Genomic DNA, 22,604 nt, shown 5'->3' with positions numbered 1-22,604 from the left:
GACATACAATAGTGGCAGTAGCATTGACAGACTGGTGTACGGGAAAAAGTTTTTACCAAACCTGGAGTAATTTTAAAGATCTAAAATCTTCTCCAGCGACTGAAACTAGAAGAATACACCGCGTATTGTTTGGTGTTTTATTGTGGTAAATCTTGACCCGCTCGGATAAGGCAATATGGAAGAGACATTTAATCAAACGAAACTGAAATGGGCTATTGGCAACCTTTCCCAGCAATTGCTGCCTTGATTGAGCTAAAGGCAAGCATATTACTAAGTTTAAAACTGGTGTTCTTAAATGCCAACATAGAGTGGTTTTCGATGTCAGAAAACACGTCAAAAATATAAGAAAATTAACGTGGTCTACCCTTTGCACGGTGGAAATAAAAAAAAATAGATCCACAGCCAAATGATCTTTGCATTAAAGGGCAGTTTCATGTAAGTCTATGCTTTTAATGTTTCCATTTCCAGACCGACTTAGTGAATGTGTGGAATCACGTTGGGCTCATTCTGAAAAAATTAAACTACATTACAATTAAAATGCAAAACATGGGCAGTCTAGGGTGTAATCTTTAGAAACACATTGTGACGTAATAGTCTAGATTCTAGAAAGACAAAGAACAAGGCGGCACAGGAGTTTTAGATTTAGATAATCAAGCTAAAGCCCCAGTGATCTTAACCCCCATCCCTATGTGCTTGCTCGAATAGTTGGTTGCTATTAAAACCAAGTTGCTACTTAGCTCAGGAAAATATCAACTTGTAGCTATTTTAGTTGGCCATTTTAAGAACGCTAAATATGAAAGTAATTATTGGTTACTTTAACATTAATATCGTTGGTACATCTGTGCCCAAGGCAGACAAAGATTAACCTACTTAAACCAACAAACCGACAAAACTAACACCAACATACACCTAATACACAAAGCAAACAATAGAGAATCTTGGAAACTTTTCATGCAAGAGGCAGTCAATGCTTGGAATCAAGTGCGACAATAAAAGAAGAAGACCGTTGGTAAAATGCTTATCTAAGCACGTTTAACATCAAGAATATGGCAGACACGTAGGCATGAGGGGGCTTGGAGGGCGATGCCCCTCAAAAATTATTTTGCCCCAGAAACATGTGTTTTAATATTATTACAACGTTTTAATATTGTTGTAATTCATGTTGAATAGCGTTTGATCCCCTCAATAATTACTGTTACTCTCCTAAAATTTTCTATATACTGTAACTAGTCATTGGAATACGATTGCTGAGAGGTCATGCAATAACTATTGCTGAGGGGTCATGTGGCATTTTTACAGCCATAGTAGAAAATTGGAAACTTTTGCAAATTAACATAAATTTGTAATAAATTTCATAACTTATTGTGTTATTGGCAATTTCGTTGGCCAAAAATTAATAAATTAAAATGACGCATCATTAAGACAGTCCCTCAGTCCCAAAAGCTCAAACTAACAGTTCTATATTAATTTAAATGAGCCAACACATTGAAGATTTACGCAATTCTGGCCAATACAAAAATGTGAATAAATTTATGATCAATTTGTAGCAAGTAATGTTTGTGCCCAAAGTAAAAACCCCATGTTTTAAAATATCCCATTGACGTCATAATGGTGCGCTAATGACGACACAGTGACATTGTAAAACAATCTTTTTTGAATCAACAAAGTTTTCTTGTTCAACGTGTGCCCATAACTATCCCATGATCGTCATCCCATGCTTCCCATGCGGCACGATGGAAAATTCGAGAACCCCCCTTTGGAAAATTAAAGACATGGGATCAGCCGTCCATGGGTTTCAAAACACGATTAAAGTATTTTTATCCAAACATGACGAAAATCTGTTGGATGAATAATTTTGTCTTTAAATATGTTTAAATGTTGCTTCTTTTTCAGGAATACATTGGCACAACAACTCATAAAAGTGTCAAATATGAAAGCAGTAGGCACAGCGTCATTGCATGAATGGAAAGAATATTAGACAACAATTGACCATATGGTGGAGACATTATTGACGATTTAATGCTCCCCTTCCTAGGTTTTTCGACATGCACCAGAAAAAGATGCATTAGTTAGAATGGCCTGCCTGTTTTACTGCATTGCTAATACTTTATAAGAATAATAACAATATGTCTCTTTTTGTTTTACCTAAGTTTTATATCTGTCCTGTCCTAATACCGAAATTACTGTACGCAGTGGCGTAGCTAGGGAATGTGCCGCCCGGGGCGGATTCAGATTCTGCCGCCCCTTCAAGAAAAAGCATGTGAAAATGAAATTTTTTTAATTGACTTAAAGTGGAATTATTGTATGTTTTGAACCAGTAGCGTAGCCAGTAATTTTGAAAGGGGGGGTTTTACGGGCCGGCGGGCGAAGCCCGACGGCGCCCTCGTCAAAGACGACACCCAGCGGCGGGAGGTCTGGGGAGCCTTCCCCAGAAAATTTTGAAAAATTACTTTGGATTTGGTGCATTCTAAGAGCATTTTCAACAAAAATGTGGGTATAAATCCACTAGTATAAATATTCCTGTAACATGGTGCTGTCCGGTGGCATAGCAAAAGGATAAGATCATGTTTTCTTGGGAATTTTTCGGTAACTTAATAAAGCTAAGTCTCTATGTTTTCTTGTTGCTAATTCCTGGCTGAGATATTTGAATGTTTGGTATTGGCAAAACTCGCTCTTTTAATGGAGTTTCGTTTAAAATTAGGCAAACTTTGTTTTAGAGACATAAAGACTGAAAGCATCATTCTCAATATCGTGACGTCACATGCGTGCCAAAGGGGGGGTTGTAACCCCCAAATCCCTCCTCCCCCTTGGCTACGCCACTGTTTTGAACGTTGCCATTCTGTTTGCTTTTATTTTCCGTGTACTTTTGCATTATCAACAAAAAACAAAACGTCCTGTCTGAAAGTGCCGCCCCCCCAGACGTGCCGCCAGGGCGTAATAAAACAATGATTAACGCCAAATTACGCGAATTGAAGTTTTGAGAAATTCTATTTTGTTCTCATTGTTTTGACTGTGCCACGGTCAATAAAATGCAAGAAAATCTGTCCAAACAATCATAAAAAGAATTCCATTTTTCATCAAATACACCGAAAGAAAACAAAGAAATTTGGCAGGAAATCGCATACCCTACAACTACTGTATTATGAAAACTTTTTATTATTATTAATATTTAACTTCATCTGACAAGAATGTTCATATTCGAATATTAATAATAAAAAATACACAAAATGGCATACAGCCAGTGGCGTACGCAGGGGGGGGGGCCATTGGGCCATGCCCCCCCCCCCCCCCTTAAAATTTTTTTAGTAGTTAACGACGTAGATTAAGGCATTTAATATGTTTTGCATTGCTCTGTCAAAGCAATTACTGTAACAATGTTGTTTTATAGACTAAGCCAATACGAAATCCATGGCCCAATCCACCTACCCCACCCCAGGTATGCCAATGTGGCACAGTGTTCTGTAAGCCTATTATAGTGATTAGTGAGAGAGAAATGGATATAGTCTAAACTAAAACCATACTGGGATATCATGAAGACGTCTGGGATATCAATGGCCAGTGGCGTAGCCAAGGGGGGGGGGGGGGGTTACAACCCCACTTGGCACGCGTGTGACGTCACGATATTGAGAATGATGCTTTTAGTCTTTTTATGCTTGGAAATGAGGCTTTCAATCTAAAAAAAACTAGCCTAATTTTAAACAAAACTGCATTAAAAGAGCGAGTTTTGCCAATACCAAACATTCAAACATCTCAGCCAGGAATTAACAACAAGAAAACATAGAGCTTTATTTCCGAAAAATACCGAAGAAAACATGATCTTATCCTTTTGCTATGCCACCTGACAGCACCATTTTACAGGAATATACATACCCACATTTTTGTTAAAAATGCTCTCAGAATGCACCAAATTCAAAGCATTTTTTAAAAATTTGCTGGGGGGGCCCAGACCCCCACCGCTGGGTGTCGTCTTAAGGGAAAACGCCGTCGGGCTTCGCCCGCCGGTTGTCAAAACCCCCCCTTTCAAAATTCCTGGCTACGCTACTCTCAATGGCCCCCCCCCTTGAGAAAATCCCGCGTACGCCACTGCATACAGCTGTGGATTAAACAGCAGCTGCGCAAAAGTAACTAGAAGATATTTCAACACAATCACAGACTGACACAATGCGATTTTAGTTTTTACAACAAATTAATACAAAACAGATTTTATTCCTTTTCTTTGTTAATTTGATGATTCTGGAACTTGATCCCATTTGATGATTTGTGATTTTTTACGTGACAAGCAAGAACTTAGCAAAAAGGGCAACCTCTGTATCATAAAAAAAAACATAGAAGCTGGACCATTCATTGGCCTATACTTCAAGTCAAAGATGCACATTCTCTTCAACAATCTAGCGAGCGACCTCCCAAGTAGGTTACAAACTTCCATACACCGGTGGCAGTGCACAATGATAGACAGTAGCATAAACAGGGGTAAAGGACTTAGCCTACTTATGGACCCTGGATACTTTTAGGAACCCCGAACCTTCCCAGGAGACACGGAAAGTTGAGATAAATACCAAATGTTGCTTTTCTAGACTGCATTTACATCAAGCCCAATCTATTTTGAAGAAAACTTTTGCTTTTTGAAGAAAACTGCTTGTTTAATGAAAAAATAAAGAGCCCACAATATAGATACTAAACTAAGTTCATGTTTGACAAACGTTTCGAAAACTAAACTATTTTTATCTTCAGTGCTAATGAAGTATTCACTGCTCCTTCAGTGCAAATGTCTTCATCGTTAAATACTATTCATTATAGCATTGAAGCTGAACACAGTGTAGTTTTCGATACGTGTGCTCAACAAGAGTTAGCCTAGTAACTGTTTCTTTCCTTAATGATTTTATTGGTAGCGTAGTCACCAAACATATTATTTAGCAGTGTCTTGTTTTAAAGACGGTTGAAAGGCATTGGTATAGTGCCCAAATTAGCCTCTCAACGACTCTGGTTATAAACTTGACCTGTTTTCGATGAACAAGTTGCATAACCTAACAACTCAATATTTAACTGTAACCACGAGAACTAGCTGATATAGCAAAAATATTAAATTATGTTAAGCTAACGTGGCTAAGTCTGAACGTAGGCTAAAGATGGCTAAGTCTACACTCAATGAAACTAACTGGGACGCCTTCCAAAACAAAGATTATAGGACAAACTCCTGCAAGAAAGCCTACACGTTCAATGCATAACCAACATCAACTCAATTGCACACTACGAAGCATGGAAATGACAAACCGAACCCCAGCCAGCAAATCAGTCGTTTTTTTACACTGATTAGATGTAGAAATGTAAGATGTTAAAGCGACTGATTTTCTGACTGGACCTTGCTAACGGCTTGAATGCATTGCGCAAGTTTTAAACTTTTGATTAGTCAGTCGAAGCAGGAGCAATTCTTTGCCAATCCTTGCGTTTGGAAACTGTAGTAAATAAACCAACTCAGTGGCTGAATGGTTGGCACTAAGTGGATCAGTGCTAATAAATCCTGGTTCGATCCCCTGTAGTCATAGCCTGCAAAGGAGAAGTTGGCCAAGTGACTCTCCTGTGTCTGCTACTAAGGTTGATTGATTGTGAAAATCTTTTTTGAAGAGCTTCAATTCTATCACTTCACAATAAAGATATTAACGACCTGTTTTTGCCTGATGCCTAGTCAGGGAACTGTGCTCCGTAAGCTAGTGCAATTCGCTGTTACCACAGCGAACTCGCAGCATCAAACTAAAACAGGTCTTTAGTATCTACATTGTGAAGTAACCAACGGTCATGCTACTAAAAGCGAAACACGATCTATTGCTTAATCATCAGTTTTGCATACGTGTAGGCTATAGGTTTCGAGCCCCTGACTCATGCCCGGTTACCGAGATTGGCAAAGTGGAGTTTTTGATTGTTGTTGTCTGTCAATTATTCCAGTCTAGGTGCCGCTGAATGAAGAGTTGTCATTGACACGCGTTGCTCAAGTGCACATCCCGAGAGTCGAACCAGCGTAATTTGATCTTCAAAGTTTATTTGTTTATAAAGTTCGGCGCTTAACCAACAACCTATCTGGACTGGCATTGGTTGATTACAAACGTCATATTCGCGTTCTTCCATATATCAAAAACCTCTTGTATACATTTACTCATCGTCTGTAACGTCAAATAAACCTACCAAGAAACTGGGTTCACATGATGTTTAAATTAAACGATCCTTTTTCTTGTAGCTTTTCTAATCGATTCTTTTGCTTTTTAAAATCTGCACCTCACGCGATTTACTAAATAAAGAAGCAATCTTCTTGCTGGCGAGTTTTTTGAAACTGTCAAAACCCATTGTTTACGTTTCAGCCAAGCTAAGACCTTTGAGCGGATGCACAGGATAGGATATGCACATGACTGAGCAAACGGTTCTTGGCATTATGACAACACAAAATCAAAGCAATGAAGACGATCTTGTGCTGCATCGCACACACAATTGCTCGCAGTTTAAAGAAAATAATCAAAAACAATTGCATGCGTGCAACAGGCAATGAGGGAAGCTGCGCTACACTCACTAGTGTTGACGTGGGTCTAGGGGGTATGTTTGAACCCGGGATGATTTTAGGAGTAGAAAACTTTTCAGAAGGCCAAAAAACGTTGTATTAACTTTACCACGTTGTATTATTTTTAGGCTTTATTTGTATTGGAGCCCAGGAATGTCATTGGTATCGGGCCAAAATTAGCCTCTAAGCCAGTGGTTCTTAACCAGGGTTTGATCGAACCGCTGGGGTTAGACGAAGCTGTTTCAGGGGTTCGGCGCGAACGTCCTCTGAAACATTAACACACGGCCTACTGAATGGTACATCAGCGAATATTTTTGGAAAATATTGTCCAGCCGAAACTTGATTATGGTTTACGTGATGATAAATAAACATCCGTGTGTTTGGTGCGTGATGGAATGATGCCATCTGCATGTAACACAGAATTGTTGTTGAAAACAAAAATTATTGTTGAACTGTCAATTACGGTTGTTGAAACGGTGAAACGGCTTTGCATCATCGAATTTTTATGCAGCTGTGTGAAGAAATAGAGTCACAATAAAATCCTTCTCTACCACATTGAAGTGCCATGGCTATCGAGGGGGAAAGTCATAAATCGCGTTTTTGCTTTGCGTACAGAATTATTGGAGTTCTTGAAAAGTCATAACCATCGGCATTCAAAACACTTTGAGGACTCAAGTTTTATCCTTACTTTGGCTTATTTGGCTGACATCTTTGGTGTTCTCAATCAGCTGAATTACCAAATGCAAGGGGGTGGTAAAAATGTAATACAAGCTGAAGAGCAAATGAGTGCTTTTCAGAGGAAATTGCAGTTGTAGTGGCAGCGATTGGAAAATAATAACTTTGCTAACTTTCCACGTCTGGATAAGGTGCAGGTAGCAAGTAGTTCCGATACAGCAATTGAAGTTGCAGAAGTTCAGAGGCTTATGTCAGTATTTACTGAGCATTTTCAGAAGTTGCAAAATTCATTTCAAAACTACTTTCCTGAACAATATCCAGCATGGATACGTCAACCATTTTCTTATGATAGGCTACTACAACAGCAGATATAAACAGTCCATATTTGGATGACATTATAGAGCTTCAAGAAAGCGAGGTGCAAAAAATAAACTTCAACACAACAAATCTTCAAACGTTTTGGTGCCAACAAATGGAAAGTTATCCTCTTACTACAAAAGTTGCCCTTGAAGTTCTCATGCCATTCGTAACCACTTATTTATGCGAGCATGCGTTTTTTATTCTGGTGGATGTTAAAGCAAAAAAACGAAACCTGCTTGCATGCCAAAAATGGCATGAGAATTGCTGTTTCCGAGACAGAGCCTCGATCTCACTATTGGTCTCAGAAAAACAACAACATAAGTCTCATTGATACAATAATGCAGTACTATTAAAAGTAGTAATAAAAGGTTTCTGTAGACTCTTAACCTCAGTTCTGGCTTCTCGGTGTTACGGGAATTGCTAATCATAAATAATTGTAGGATCCACGTGAGAGGATTCAACCAATCGTATAATAATCAATAAAAAATCAACCAGGTTTGGTAACTACAAAAATTTATTGGTAAAATCTACCAATAAATTTTTGTAGTTACCAAACCTGGTTGATTTTTTATTGATTACTATTAAATGTGGTAGATTTTTGTTTTTGTGATAGCGAAAATTTGGGGTTCAACGAAAGCTTGCAGATTAGCGTAAGGGTTCGTCAGATTAGTAAAGGTTAAGAACCACTGCTCTAAGCAAACCTGGTTGCACTTAGCTGCCTGCAGAAGTATGGCACTCAATAGCAAATTTCAACAAACATTCACCAACTATGCCGATTTTTTGCACAACATAATGATAATTGTTAGTCACCGGTTTGAAGTAGCTTGTTGGAGGGACCTTTTGATTGGGAGACCGAAATAGCTGTTTGTGTTTTAGTAATCCACACCACAATCATAGCTTCAGTTTCGTTTATAATATTGATTGATTGTGGAAATTTGCTCGGTATGACAAGCTTGGCATATCTCTTTTCTGTCTTGAAGATATGGTAGGCTACTGACGGGTGGGACCACGAAAAGATCATACCGGTATTACCATACATTACACTGCCATACTAATCCACTGCCGATACACATCACAATCATTGCTTCTGTTGTAATATTGGTTGTGGAAATGCTTATCCTCCAACCAAGAAATCTCCTTTAGGCTTGAAGAGCTTCCTCTAATCCTGGCTGTTTCGCAAACTTGCGGATGCTTTAAACCACTAACGCAGATCCGGCCATCCAGTGGACAGAAAATTGTTGTCTGTGAATTATTCCGGCCACTAGGTTAAACAGAGAGCAGTCCTTGAAATGCGTTCCTCAGGCGCACACACCGAGAGTGGATTCAGCGTCGCTTGAACATGAAGTTTTTTCGTTCGTACACAACAAAGTAGTACGCTTAACCAACTGAGCTATCGGGGCGGACAACAATATAAACCATGTTGCTGATTTGTTTCCACTTAATTATGTTACAGTGGGCTACTGTACTGTACAAATGAAGTATAAAAAGTGAAAAGGTGCCCTACAGGAAGCTATGCTTAACATACGCAGCAACGTTAACAGACGGGTTTTGAAGGCCGGGGTTATAGTCGCGTTCTTAATCTTTTTTGGTGCAGTCCTTAAACAGACCTTCTTCTAGAAAACATGATTTTTCTGTAGGCTACATGTTTAGCTTTTCACAAATAACTTTTTACTTCCTTTGTTATTTCAAGGGCACTTGTTGTAGGACGATCTTGGAGAGGAGATACCGGAACAATCACAGCGTTTTATAGAATGACGACAAACCTGTACGGAGAGGATGAAGGAAATGATTTCGTATGACATTTGAACAACCACGAAGCCTGTCATACTCTGATTGGCTGGTTCCACTTTCACGTTGCTGGCCTTAGCTCAGCATCCGTATCACTGGAACTTGTCAAAGGATCCAGGACATAATTTCCAGCCTGGCGCACTTGCCCATAACAATCATTTTCCCAAGCCACTGCTAAGTTTACAGCTCGTAATTTCCCATGACGGGTTTCGCTCAAAAGCGCACGATTCAAGTGTCGTATGCAATCTACATCTATTGAAAAATAGCACAAACGATTATTTTACTAAAGTGTTAAAATATAAAACACCAAATTCTACCCACTCCTGTTTTTAGATTTTAAGTAATATATCGAAACAGGATTTGACGGCAATCGATATCCTCCACGCTCATAGCTGGGCAACCCACTGAAGCAAGTCTGTATGGCGGCACAAGAGAACTCGAATATTTCCAATAATGTTTTGCACACAAGCACAAGAGTACAAGTAAGATTGTATTGGTCTACAAATTCTAGAAGGAATCATTATTGATAGAGTAGGGTGACACCATGTCACAATGCAACTTTAGTACGGCGAAAATGAAGCTCAGCGAACAACACCATTTAACGAAACTAATGAAATCTACTGTTTTGCGTTAATTCAGTGTTTTCTAACGTTGAATGGATGTAACGACAACAAATTTCAAACCGCGGTAAAATAATGTCACAGACGAGGTAATACAGCGAGATGACGTACTTATGACGTCACGAGAAGTAAACACAATGTAGATACAGTATTTGCAACTGAAACGTCAAGCAAACGTATTTAACATTGATGTCTGTGTTAATCGCAAGACACGCTGACAGGATACGGGGTTTTAGGTTCGACACCGCTCAAGAGCGTATGGCTGCGACTTTGGCAAGGCACTTACTAAAATTGTTTGAAGATGGGCACGAAGATTGGCTTCTATGCCATTTTACCCACTCAATCTAACAGAATTGCCTTTAAAAACTTTATCCAAGTAACAAAATGTAAAATAGCATTGAGAGATCTTTGATAAAAATGTAGCTTTTGGCATGACTTAAACGATGCTTATCAACTGTGTGTGTGGGATCAAATTTCGTGGAGCCAACAGAACCGTTTTACACACAACGTTTGTAGACGTTAAATGAGTATTACGTTAAAGGAGCAATATAAAGAGAGAAGGTCTTGCTATTTGTATCCAAAAATATCACATCAGGTGGGTGTAACTAACCAATCTTTGCATGGACCAATATGGGGCTCCACAAGGCTCATTTCTTGAGGCAGATAAAGCCTGCTTGTCTGATGTCTGTTGCATCTATGGCCATTGAACGTGACTAACAATAATTGTTGGTTAACTATACCTCATTGTTACGAACAATACATAACAATGGAGGCAACTGTTCGCCAACAATGACGCATAGTTGTCAGTATTGCGCAACACTGAGTGATAGGAAGTCGCTTGCTCAGTGAGATACAAATATTAATAAAAAGTGCAAATGGCGAAACAACTTTCAGCAGCTCTCACAACCAAGGGTGAGGAAATAATGAATTATTGCATGTCGACAAAATATTGTACTATATCAAATGAGATTGTTACCAATTGCCAAACATGAAATATGAGAAAAAGAGGGAAACAGAATTTTAGTCTTGCAAATATTGAATTGATGCATGTCCATAAAATATTGTATAGTAGAAGTCGCGTAATTCATCACCTCAAAAGGATTAACAGAAAGTGTCGAATTATGCAATCAATTCAACTTTATTAATTATGCAACCGGGACAAAGATGTGACAAGTAAGGCGAACTGACAGATTAAACGATGAAGAATTCTGCTGTATGTATATGGAATGAGATTGTTTAGCAAGTGTCAAACATGAAGTTTAATAATTATTTTTGTTTTTCTGATAACTAAAAGCAGAACGCAAGAAAGTTAAACATATTGAATATTAAGAGTCTCCTACAAGTCAGCAGTTGTGAACTGAGCAAATGACAACTGAGCAAGTAACAACTGACCTAGCAACATTTCAGCAAGTGGCTGAAGTTGGTAAATGATGAAACTGAGCAAGTAACAACTAAGCAAGCCATAACTTGGAATATCACAAGTCAGCAAAATGAGTTGGACAATGGACAAGCGATGACCAAGCACGTCCGACGTGAGCAGGTAAATCTCATTTGTTGACTTGGCAGTAGTTGAAATGTAATTGCTGAGTTGTCGCATGCCGAATGAACACATCCTCAAGTTCCGCAACTGCTCACAATTCGTCGCCTCAAAAGATACCCACGCTCCAAATGAGATTATTGTGGACACAGATTGTGGACACGGACGATGCCTTATCATCGGTAGTCGGACTACTCGGCATGCGACAACTCAGCAAGTACATGTCAGCTACTGCCTAAATCAGAAAAGAACATTTTCATCAAGTATCGGCTTGGTCAGTTTTTACTGGCATAGGTTCATAGCTCAGTTGTCACTTCCTCAACTGCAATGTGCTGAGATCGCAACTGTTGTTGTAGGACACTCTTATCACTGATGGATTAGCTTGTGAGTTGCGTTTTAATTTTTGTGTTTTAATTCTAGCATGAGTGTAACAACGAGCAGGTGAAAACATGCTGAAACGGGCTAAATGCAAAACTAACAGGACAACAATTCTAACGAGTATATGCTTTCAGTAAATCCGACACGCATTATGGGTTGGAAGCTTGACAGATGGGTTTCTGTACCAACTAAATAAAGTTATTAAAGTGTCTGAGATAGATTTATGATTGCCAATCGCAAGCTGCGAGTATTCTGCCACTACGCAAACTGTGATAAGTAAATTGATTACACAAAATAACACTATTATCACTAACAGTATTTAACAATACATAAAAAACACAAATCTTTGTCACATAAACTGCTAAAAAACAAGTAGGGCTAAAGTTGAATGCCCGCCCCACATATTCCAGTAGACCGCCCTTACTTTTCGGCCACGGCCGATAGGAATAAGATCCGGTGAGGCACAAAGCAAAAACTTGATTGTAATATTGCACTTAGAGCATGGAATAAATCTAAGTAGTTACGTCATAATGATTCGTTAGGTAACTTTGCGTGAAGTTTGTGAATGGGGCCGGGGTGGAGTGGTAAAAGGGGAGGGAGGAATTTGCAGACCCAGCACCCCCGCTGCATATATCGCTACTGTCGTCTTCGGATAAGTCGATGATGATATTGTGTATCGCGACGATCGTTCCAGCGACAAAGCCGATGAGGCCGAAGACGGTTATAAAAATATCTTTCGCGATGGAGAGCCAAGATAGGCCCGATCTGTGAAAGAGTACAATCGTAAGTTGAACTTTCATTACGCTTTGTAAGAAAAGGAAGAGGTCTACCTAAAAATACTTGTCGGCTCTGATTGGGGCATTGAAACAAAATTAAGTTAAACTCATGCTGACCGAACTACCTTAGTACTAAACAGCATTTTGAGCTTTTTATAATGAAACAAACACAAGTGTTCAACTTTTATGCGACCAACTTTGATTATACGAAGAACACAGAAACAAACGTCATCGTTTGAAATGGTTGTACAAGAGAGGGGGGCTGTAGCTTACTAGCAACACAAGTATCTCCAAGTTTGTTTTTTCATAAACAAAGGCTTGTGTTGAATTGGAATGATTCCCAGTTTCAAAGATAAAACTCCAATCTGACGTCACAAAGCGACCAGTCTTACCTTGTGTCGTGACCATTGCCTAAAAGTGGATCTTTGCTGTCGTCTAGCGGCGCGTAAAAAGTTAAAATATGAATCATTGGAGGGAAGATGAGAGCGAGCATGGACGAAGAGAAGGCGCCGATGAGAGTGATGTAGTCACCCAGGTTGGGAATAGCCACAGCGAAGGCACCTGCGATGAAAAAAACATGTCACAATGAAATCGTCGTGACGCGTAATTCAACGTGAATTTAACGTTATCGCATTAGTCGTTCAATTTCTTGGTGGTTTGCAACAAAATAATATGTTGAACTCCCAAGAATAGTGGAACAACCACACAAAAGATAACTTTCCACCCAGAGGCATATTGCGGATGAATAGCTGAAACTAAACGAAACAAGACTTCATGGTCAAGCTGAGCTTCACACCATCAACCTCAGTGACTGGGCATGTGTCAGCAGTTCAAACGTCAAAAGTTTAAAGGTTAAAAGCCTCATAGAACGTTGCTTGAACATTGCAGCAACATTGGCCATGCAACAACACCAAAACATAAAAGCAACTACACACACATGGCAGAACTAATCAAGCGTAAAGCTCTAAACCCACATGTGACCAAGACGAGAGAAGTACGTAGGATAAGTTGCCATAGCAACTCGTTGCTAGGACGACAGTGCGTCTTGATGCCATCCCACAAGACCTCGATGGCAACATAGAACTGGACGGCGAAGGTAACAGCGATGGCCATTGTTAGCAGCAGTTTGACGGCTTCAAATATTCTGAAATATATTGTTCGATGTATTTATAAAAAATATTACACCTAAAACATCAATTCCTCCGCCAACAAAGATACCCTTCAAATCAGAGTCGCATATGGAACATACTTGGACTCTGATGTTAAAACAATCTCACATCTATGGAAATATAACACTTGCCAATGCATGGAGGAAAGTTATAAAAAAAATACTGCGGACAAATAAACACAACCACTGCAATTATTTAGTTATTAAGTTATTATGTAGCTATGCTATTGATATATCACCCATGCAACGATGTGTCTCGGTTGAATCAGGATATTCCCGATACTAGTAATGTGTGTTTTGGGACTTTGATGGTATGTATGACATCAATGCATACATAGACATAACTAGACCGGGAATCGAACCCAGGCACAGTAAAAGCAGCGATGGTATGAATCATTTCAAACTTCTATTACTGAAAACCGTGAAGCGCTGTCGGCTGCATACCCAAGTGCTGATATACCTGGTACACTGCTCGAAAGGGCTCCAGTTCGACACCGCTCAAGAGCACGCTCCTCTTTCAACAAATTATAAAAAATGACACAATTACCCCACTGGAAACTTACGGAAACCACGGAGGCTGAAGATTCAATGTGATGCTCCCACAAATCTCCTCACCGAACCGGAGGTAGCCAACGACGCCCACCGAGAGGTAGAGGGCTGTCACTATCAACATTGCGAGGTTTAAAATGAACGGAAACTTCTCGGGATTACGCATGGCGTTCTCGATTGGAAGAATCTGGAAAAGTTTGATTCAAAAGCATTCGATTAACAAATCGGTAGTCTGCACGGAAGCAATGAAGCGTTCGACAACGCTGTTTAAATCCATATGGGTCTCATCAGTACCACTCATCAGTACCAATATTATTCAGGCCGCGCCATCGTTGCTTTCATCATTTATTTGTCTTCTCTTTGTGGGAAACCATCAGTAACCCGGGGGAACATAGCGCACGATGTGGTAGAGCTGTGTAAGTACAAAGCTGCTACCGTCAACTGCAGATAAGCATGATGGGATTCTGAAGATATGCGACATGGTCTTCAGAGACTATGATTAGCGACATTGTCTTTACAGCAAGCGTTGAAATTAATTGATGTACGTCTATGTTCATTCATGCTGGTAAGGTGGCCATTGGGTAGGATTGACAACTGGGGGCAAGTCACAGCATGTACGCCATTAAATCTGGCAAGGAACTTATACAACAAAAAGCATCGAATTGTACTGCAAAGTTTGAAAAAAAACAACGATTTAACATTCACAGATGGTACGATTTGTTCAGTCAACAAATATCAACTCGACATTCAGCAAGTTGCGCACAACATTTCCAAGATTTATCGCCAAACGTAGATTCTATTCGAGCGCTACTGAAAACCTATCAGACTTACGACTCCTATTCCCTCGAAAGCGTAGATGGCCGTCCCGAAGAACATGGGAACAGTTGCGATGCTGGCTACGTAAGGACGGGAGGAGAATGAGGGAAGATCCTGTGGAGGAAATGATGTTGGCATCATCTCATTCTACTTCATTATGTTCAATCAATTAACAATCAGACTTTGACGAGATGCCAACAGAAATATGGAAAAAGTAAAGCCCTCAACCACAGACTATTACCTAACTGTGAGCAAGAAAGTCCGCGAAAATGATTCACCACCATTAAGTGGATAGAAAAGTAGTGGTTACACATGATGATGATTCGACTTCATGTTGTTAGGACTTAAAAATGTTTCTTGCGTTGTGCAACAGTGAAATATTCACAAATAGGACAGACACCCGTAAACTTACGTGTTGGAGGTACGAGTGGTAGGCAGTTGGGGTTAAGCAAAAATGCCTCAAAAAAATGTAAAACCAAGTAACAGAAGTGACTCACCGGAGTTATATAAACGAAGATTATTACGAGAGAGACCAAGGTTGCCAGATTAGCCATCACGGAAAACCAGGCCAATACTTTAAGCTGCTGGATGTACGTTAACAAAATAATAGGGGGTAGAAGCATGGCCATGAACACCCTGTCGCTGGGAGCGTCGGGCCAATAGACCACCAACACCTGGGAAGGAAAACAAAAACTATTAATGACTTGGTACTTGTTGAAAAAAGTTTAAAAAAAGATGAAGTTCATCTCATCAAAAGCTTCAAACTTTACAGAACTCAGTGAAGCAATTGAGTGGAAGAACATGTTACATGGTATGAAATGCAGTCCTACTGCGCTATAGAGAATCTACATTAAAAACGCTTCGCTATCAAAAGCTCAAAAAGCCGCGAAATAACAAGACAGCAGGGAAGGACCAACCTGGCGTAGGTTTTGTGCCATGAAAACGAAGTACACGCAGCAGAATCCCAACTGAGTGAGCAGGAGGAAGACGTTGACGACCACACGCGCAACGTAGGAACACCGTTGTAGCTTCACCGACGAAGTGTGGCGGAAGGCTTGCTCGGCTACGGTTGAGTAATCCATACTGGACACGCCTTCGACTCTGCAAGCAACGCAACAAGTGATCAACAACCCCCATTGATAGAGTCAAGGCAGATAAAAATAATATTTTTTCAGGTTTATTGCAATGGAAGAAATTTAGTCGCAAGCATGTTCTTTGAAAATCAAAGTTCGTGACACGAAATGAGCATTTACTGACCTGCAGAAGTAGTGTGAGCTCTTGACAAGTAAGTGCATGCAGTGGGTGCACACCACAGCCATGAAGAGGAGGAGCAGAGGCCCAAGGAGGATGCCTGCATGCCATATCGCCCATGGGAGGCCAAGCAACCCGGTTCCAATGTTGCCCTTCAATACATGCATCAGGGTGGCGACATCACTAAAAATCAATTTGAAAATAAAATAAATCATCAAAATAACAGTTTTGTCAACAGGATAGGAGTAATGATACCAATGCGACGGAAGCAACATTTTGGTTGGAGACCGGAATTTGAATGTTTTTGCTATGAAACTGCAAATCCGGCCGGAGCTTCCGGATAGACAGTATCTTTCTTACTAACTAGTATCTACCAAGTTCCACAGCAACTTGCCAAATGAGAAATTGTTGGTATATTATGTCAACCAAGCTGTGAGGTCTTAACGAGGCATTCTTAAATCAAATACTTTTTGGCAAAGTAACCTTTGAAAGATCCCATTCAGTGGTACAGATTTGGTAATAATTCAAATTCAGCAATGTTCGACCGGTTGATCACTGATCAGAGGCCACTTAGAGACAAATTGCTGTGATTGGTCAAAATAGCATCGCGGTTGTAGGATGATACCTGATTAGACTCAATCGCGCCAGCAGCATACAATTAATGAAAGCAAAATTAGGTTTTCATCAAAGATCGTTTGTACAATTTTGGCGGAAGAGTACTTTCAACAGACCAAAAACTACATAAGTCAAGAATGTTGAAACGGGGTAAAAATGGGAAATTAAGCTAGCTAGGTTTGGGATTATTCGCCAAACGTTTTACATAAGTACATGTAAAATAATGAAGTCAAACATTTAACAGCATAGAAATTCTAACCGCGTAAATGCGTGAATTACCACGCAACCAAAAGTTGACTTTTAACGTCACGTCAATGTCTCTAAACACCGAAGCAATGTAAAAACGTAAACTTTGCTGTCTGGGTAGGCATAACTTCACAATTGCTATGACTTACGATACCGCGCCCTCCCTGGCATACATCCTTGATTATTATGAAGGTTCTGTGCTATTCCATTACAACAAAGTTAAAATTTGACAACACCTATCAACCTTAAATACCAATACTGTACTGTCACTTGGTATACATCATTCGAATCCTTGCCTCAAGTAGATAATAAATGACTAGATAATTTCAGAACCATTTGTCAAACCCCACGCAATGTAAGAGAGAGAGAGAGAGAGAAACCTTTTATTTTGTCTGTTGCGAGAAAAGTATACGGTACAAAATATAGACAATTCAGTTACTACTCATTAAAAACCTAATAGTCTGTTTCACCTTATCAGGATTACCAGAAGGTGTCACTTGGTATACATCATTCGAATCCTTGCCTCAAGTAGATAATAAATGACTAGATAATTTCAGAACCATTCGTCAAACCCCACGCAATGTAAGAATCAATATATTGATACATCAAATTCAGTTACTACTCATTAAAAACCTAATAGTCTGTTTCACCTTATCAGGATTACCAGAAGGTACGTAAGGATTCAAATATAATCAAAACGATTCTTCAAGTTCAAGTTTCTTCTGATGATCCTAATAAGGTGAAACAGGTTGTTAAAGTTTCGAGTGAGCAGTAACTGAATTTGATGTCATTCGCTCTGCTTGGCTTTATTGCTTGGCATTGAGCACTTTTTAAGTATCAACGGTATCATATGTATTGTTTATTGATCATACACTGTATTCATATCTTGACGTTTAACTTAATATCCGATATTTGTGAAAATGTCCTGTCTCAGCAAACTCGGCCACACTCATGAGGATGGGATGATGGTGCTTTAACAAAGTCCGGTGCAGGGCAGATACAACCATTACCACCGAAAGATAACTCCCGATCCGATGTGCGATTGTGGCTTATACAATAAGACGATGAAACACATCCCAGGGGAAGTTTTAAAAACGGTTTCATTTTGCTGTACCAGACGCTGATGTTTACATAGAAATAAAACATTAAACAACGTTGAAATAACTTTAACTTCCTCTATCTCTAAAAACGTATTTTGTATATACTTCAGTAGTTCATCAGTCTTGAATTGCTGTTACATGTTTAGCGCTATTCTCATCATTAGTTAAAAAAAAACTGTCTCGCATATTGCTTTTCGAAAAAAACCTGCAGTTATTAGAAAACGCCGGCTATAAACTGTTCCACCAAACAGTGATGTTATCTGTTCTGACCTTGCAATAACTTAAACCATAGCACGGCTTGTGATGTTTCTTGCTTCTTGAAGGAACAAGCATTCTCACTCTATGCCGGCTTATCCGCTCTTTTACAAGTGAACGTTAATTCACAGCACGACTGTCTCTTCAGCCTGAACATATGGTGAAGAAATGCTCATAACACAGTACCCGGGCTTGCTGTAGTTGTTGGAAGCTCTACTGTTTATGGTCTATGAACAGGATATCTTTATAACGCTGAGAATGATATGCACAAATATGAACAAGCCCAGATAGTTTGTACAATACATTAATGTTGATACTTTTAGTGAATAATGTGGATCATGGACGTGTGATGTATGAAGCAGAAGTCTTTCAACCAACACAGTCCGACTGGTAAATAAATGGAAAAGTCTGCACTCAGCACTAAAACTCAACCAAGCAAGCATACTGCACATCCACGCAGGCTTAAGTTACTCATGTAACTGCGAAAATAACTTCAAAGCATTGAGTGTGTTGTTCTGAATTAAACTGTGGCTACATGACAGGGGTAAAACTACTGACCATGCCCTTCTAGAATGGGTCTCTATATATGAGATAGCCTACCAAACTGAATGTATGGCTGATGATATCGCAGTACTTGACAAGGCTTAACCCAGACAGCAAAATCCGTCATTTATACATAAATTCAACGTCTGCAGACGTTGAATCAATGTAAAAACGTGGAATTGTACTGTCTGGAAACCTTGTAGTTTCAACCATTTGCTTTGGGCTTTAAAAGTCTTATTCCAAAGAAAAAACATCAGGCTTAATTACTAACGAGCGAAGCGTTCCTTGAACCACAGAAGGTTCTTTGATATCAGGCAGAATGTGCCTCTTGCACCACAAACGAGAAAGTATAAAAATACTGCTACCCTTAATTCGACAAATCTTGGGTTTCTAAACAAACTCCGATTTTAAACTCACAAATTTCTGCCAACGCTGTGAAATAGGATCTCCCTTTCTACGCAGTAAGCTATTCATAAACAGAAGAATACACCAGGCGTTCCATAATATGGTAAAATAATAAACGACAGGAAACACTTTAGAGCATTATTAATCCTGAAATATGACACAGATAAAATGTCGCCGTTCTTTCTTTTATTTGATTCTGGATTTTTCAACTTCAATGGAGCAGCTTTATAATTTTAACCCTCTCTTCCCACCATTGTGACCCCATTAGCACCCGATAGTTCAACAATACATACGACGTGGCGTGGGGGCTTCTAGTCCTTCCAGTATTGATGATGATCCCACCCGCATCGGCCAACCTCTCGCTCTCGTCGCTGCAACAATTTATGCTATTATTACATCTCAATTATCATCATTCAACCTCGTCTGTAGACGTTGAATCAATGTCAAAATGGCGGATTGCATGGTAATATTAGTTTGTCGTATCTGGCCTTACGCCCAGTTGTTGAATATTTAGATTAAGTAGACAGGAAAGCAAGGCAACCAATCTTCGTGTTCACTTTCAGGCACTTGAGTGGCATCGAACGGGCGACCTCTTGAACGCCGAACCGGGGCTCTCACCACTCGGCTGTGCGGAGGACGCACGGTAATGTGCTGATGCTAAATGACACGCAGTAGATGCCTACTTTCAATGAGTCAGTTATATGTCTACGGAAAGCTTTTATTGGGTTGTGTGTATTAGACATTAATGAAATGCTTTGCTCGAATACCACGTACAGCGCATGAAAGTATGGCTTCAACTAAGGATGTGACGCTATATGAAAGCTATTAATATTGGTCCTGCTATTTTGCAATCAAATGCTGGCATTTGCACAACAATTAATATTATCGAAATGAACAAAAAAGCTTGGTTATAAGTAGATAAAACCAAAAAGCTTCTTTAAAACAGAAATCCTTCATCGCCCGCTTGCGGAAGTGAATGTTGCAACTAGCATCCACATGGGGGTTTGCCATTGAAAAAGCGAACATTACAAACCTGTTGGCAAGATATTAACAAAGGGTGCTATCAGCAAATGCAAAATATCCAACCAAATCGTTGTTCAGAAAATAATTAACGCATTTGGCCGGAAACAACATTGTTTTCAACAAATGTTTGGTGAAGGAAACTTCTCCATAAACCAGCAACCCACCTCGCAGCAGTCTCGTCTTCATCCGATCGTCCGAGTAGAGGCTGGCTGACATCCTTGCTCATTGTGACCTCAACAAACGTGTTGTACGAGCGTTGGCAACCATTGGATGATATCTGCAAAAATAATCAATTAAATTTCCTTCCAAACTGTTTTCTTCACTGTGTGCGCCAGCGCTGTTGCAAACTATTTTGAGGCTTGAAGTTTGGAAGTGAAAATGTATTATTGTGCTTACAACGCCATTATCATCATAGCACTACTGATAACATGAAAGCGCCTTTGTTGGAAAAAATCATAGATTCATGTTCTCCACGTTCCAGGACTACAAACGACGTTTTGCTGCTTTTTGCGGTTACTCGATAACTAGTTCTTATCTACACTTCTGATGCAGCAATTCTTCACTGTCTTACATTGGCGACACTCACTCACTATCTGTCTCTCCGTGAAGATTTGGTGAAACAACAACTCAAGAATTGTGCTACAAAAACGAAGTCAATAATTTCTTACAACCGATCAAGAAAATAATAGATAAGGTATCTCATAAGAAAATTAGTTTACACAAAATACAACTCAAAGAAACCTTTTGCTTTTCCGTGTTTTCAAACATTCTTTCCACCTCAATTACGAGTCTTGAAGGAACCAGCAAATATTACTATCCAATGTAAAAGTATCTTATTTATGACCAATACGAACTTGACCGAAATATTCCGAACTTAACCGATGTTTGACACATCAACGGAGAATAAATTGTGCCTCCTGCTTTGGAGGGAGAGCGTGCGAAATGAATGAACAGGCGAACCAGCAAACATCTTGTCTATCACATTTGTTGACGTCGTGGAAAAAAAGTTGTAATTTTCCACTGATTGAAATCGTACTTCGACCCAGAAAACCAATTGTCTTCACGCAGCGAAAAGTTGCGACCACATGCTAATCTTCTAGCCGCCCCCTTCTAACTGGGTCACATACGTCATTAAACATTACGTCATGTTTTGTCACCACTTCTGATGCAAGCTGTGTTCTACGGCGGCGCATTCTTCCATCAAATCAACAACGAAACTCGTGCATTCAATGTAATAAAAGGAGTTCAAAAACGAATGGAAAAACAAAAACTTTTTAAGCACCATGAGATAAAAAGAATGCCACACTCCCAAGTTCTTTCTAAATTGCATTCTAACTTGTACAAACGTTGTTCCCAGATGCGGTTTAACGCTAAGATTGAGAACACGTCGTACTATGGTAATTTTTATGATTTTTATTTTTATGATACTCAGGTAATTTTAATGCTTATTTTTAGAAAAATTCTATCAAACACTTTTTACAAGAGTTTAGAGTGAAATTTAATTCACTATTTTCGCAGATATCATCCAATGGTTGCCAACGCTCGTACAGCGCTTTTCTTGAGGTTACAATTACAACACATCACCTCCTTCAAGTCCCTACCTCCAACCCCCCATACACGTATAAACTGAATTACCAACGAGATAGAGAGTTAAACACGAAATTTAAAGCGCAACAGGACTCCGTATTGCCAGCTGTGCACCAGGTGATTAATTAGATTGTTAAGAAAGCAGCTCAGTTGGAAAAGCACACCACTTTGCAAACGAAAAAACGGAAAGATCATGGTTAACTCTATGGGTGTGCGCTTCAGCACTGCGTTATGCAAGCATAGCCTTTTCTTCAGCGGCACCACGTGGATGAAATAATTCAAAAGCAACCAACGGAAACATCACTCTGCCAATCTCCGTGACCGGGTCGCGAATTTTTTTTTCACGAACTTTTTATCTTATTTGCATA

At 39.6% G+C, this 22,604-nt stretch overlaps 1 protein-coding gene across 1 annotated transcript; it reads right to left on the bottom strand.

The window, feature by feature from the left end:
* Positions 1–9,839: 9,839 nt before the first annotated feature.
* Positions 9,840–21,520, bottom strand: LOC145782768 (proton-coupled amino acid transporter 1-like). Its single transcript, XM_082594529.1, has 11 exons — positions 21,391–21,520; positions 20,814–20,926; positions 19,920–19,997; positions 16,469–16,645; positions 16,129–16,312; positions 15,709–15,885; positions 15,227–15,325; positions 14,410–14,582; positions 13,653–13,822; positions 13,071–13,239; positions 9,840–12,667 (listed from the first exon to the last, which is right to left on the bottom strand). The coding sequence occupies exons 1-11, from the start codon at positions 21,415–21,417 to the stop codon at positions 12,415–12,417; spliced, it is 1,620 nt and encodes a 539-aa protein (XP_082450655.1). The 5' UTR covers positions 21,418–21,520; the 3' UTR covers positions 9,840–12,414.
* Positions 21,521–22,604: the final 1,084 nt, after the last annotated feature.

The sequence above is a fragment of the Aplidium turbinatum genome, chromosome 14 (genome assembly GCF_918807975.1).
Source record: "Aplidium turbinatum chromosome 14, kaAplTurb1.1, whole genome shotgun sequence".
Classification (NCBI taxonomy): domain Eukaryota; kingdom Metazoa; phylum Chordata; class Ascidiacea; order Aplousobranchia; family Polyclinidae; genus Aplidium; species Aplidium turbinatum.
This window is presented reverse-complemented; position numbering and strand designations above follow the sequence as displayed.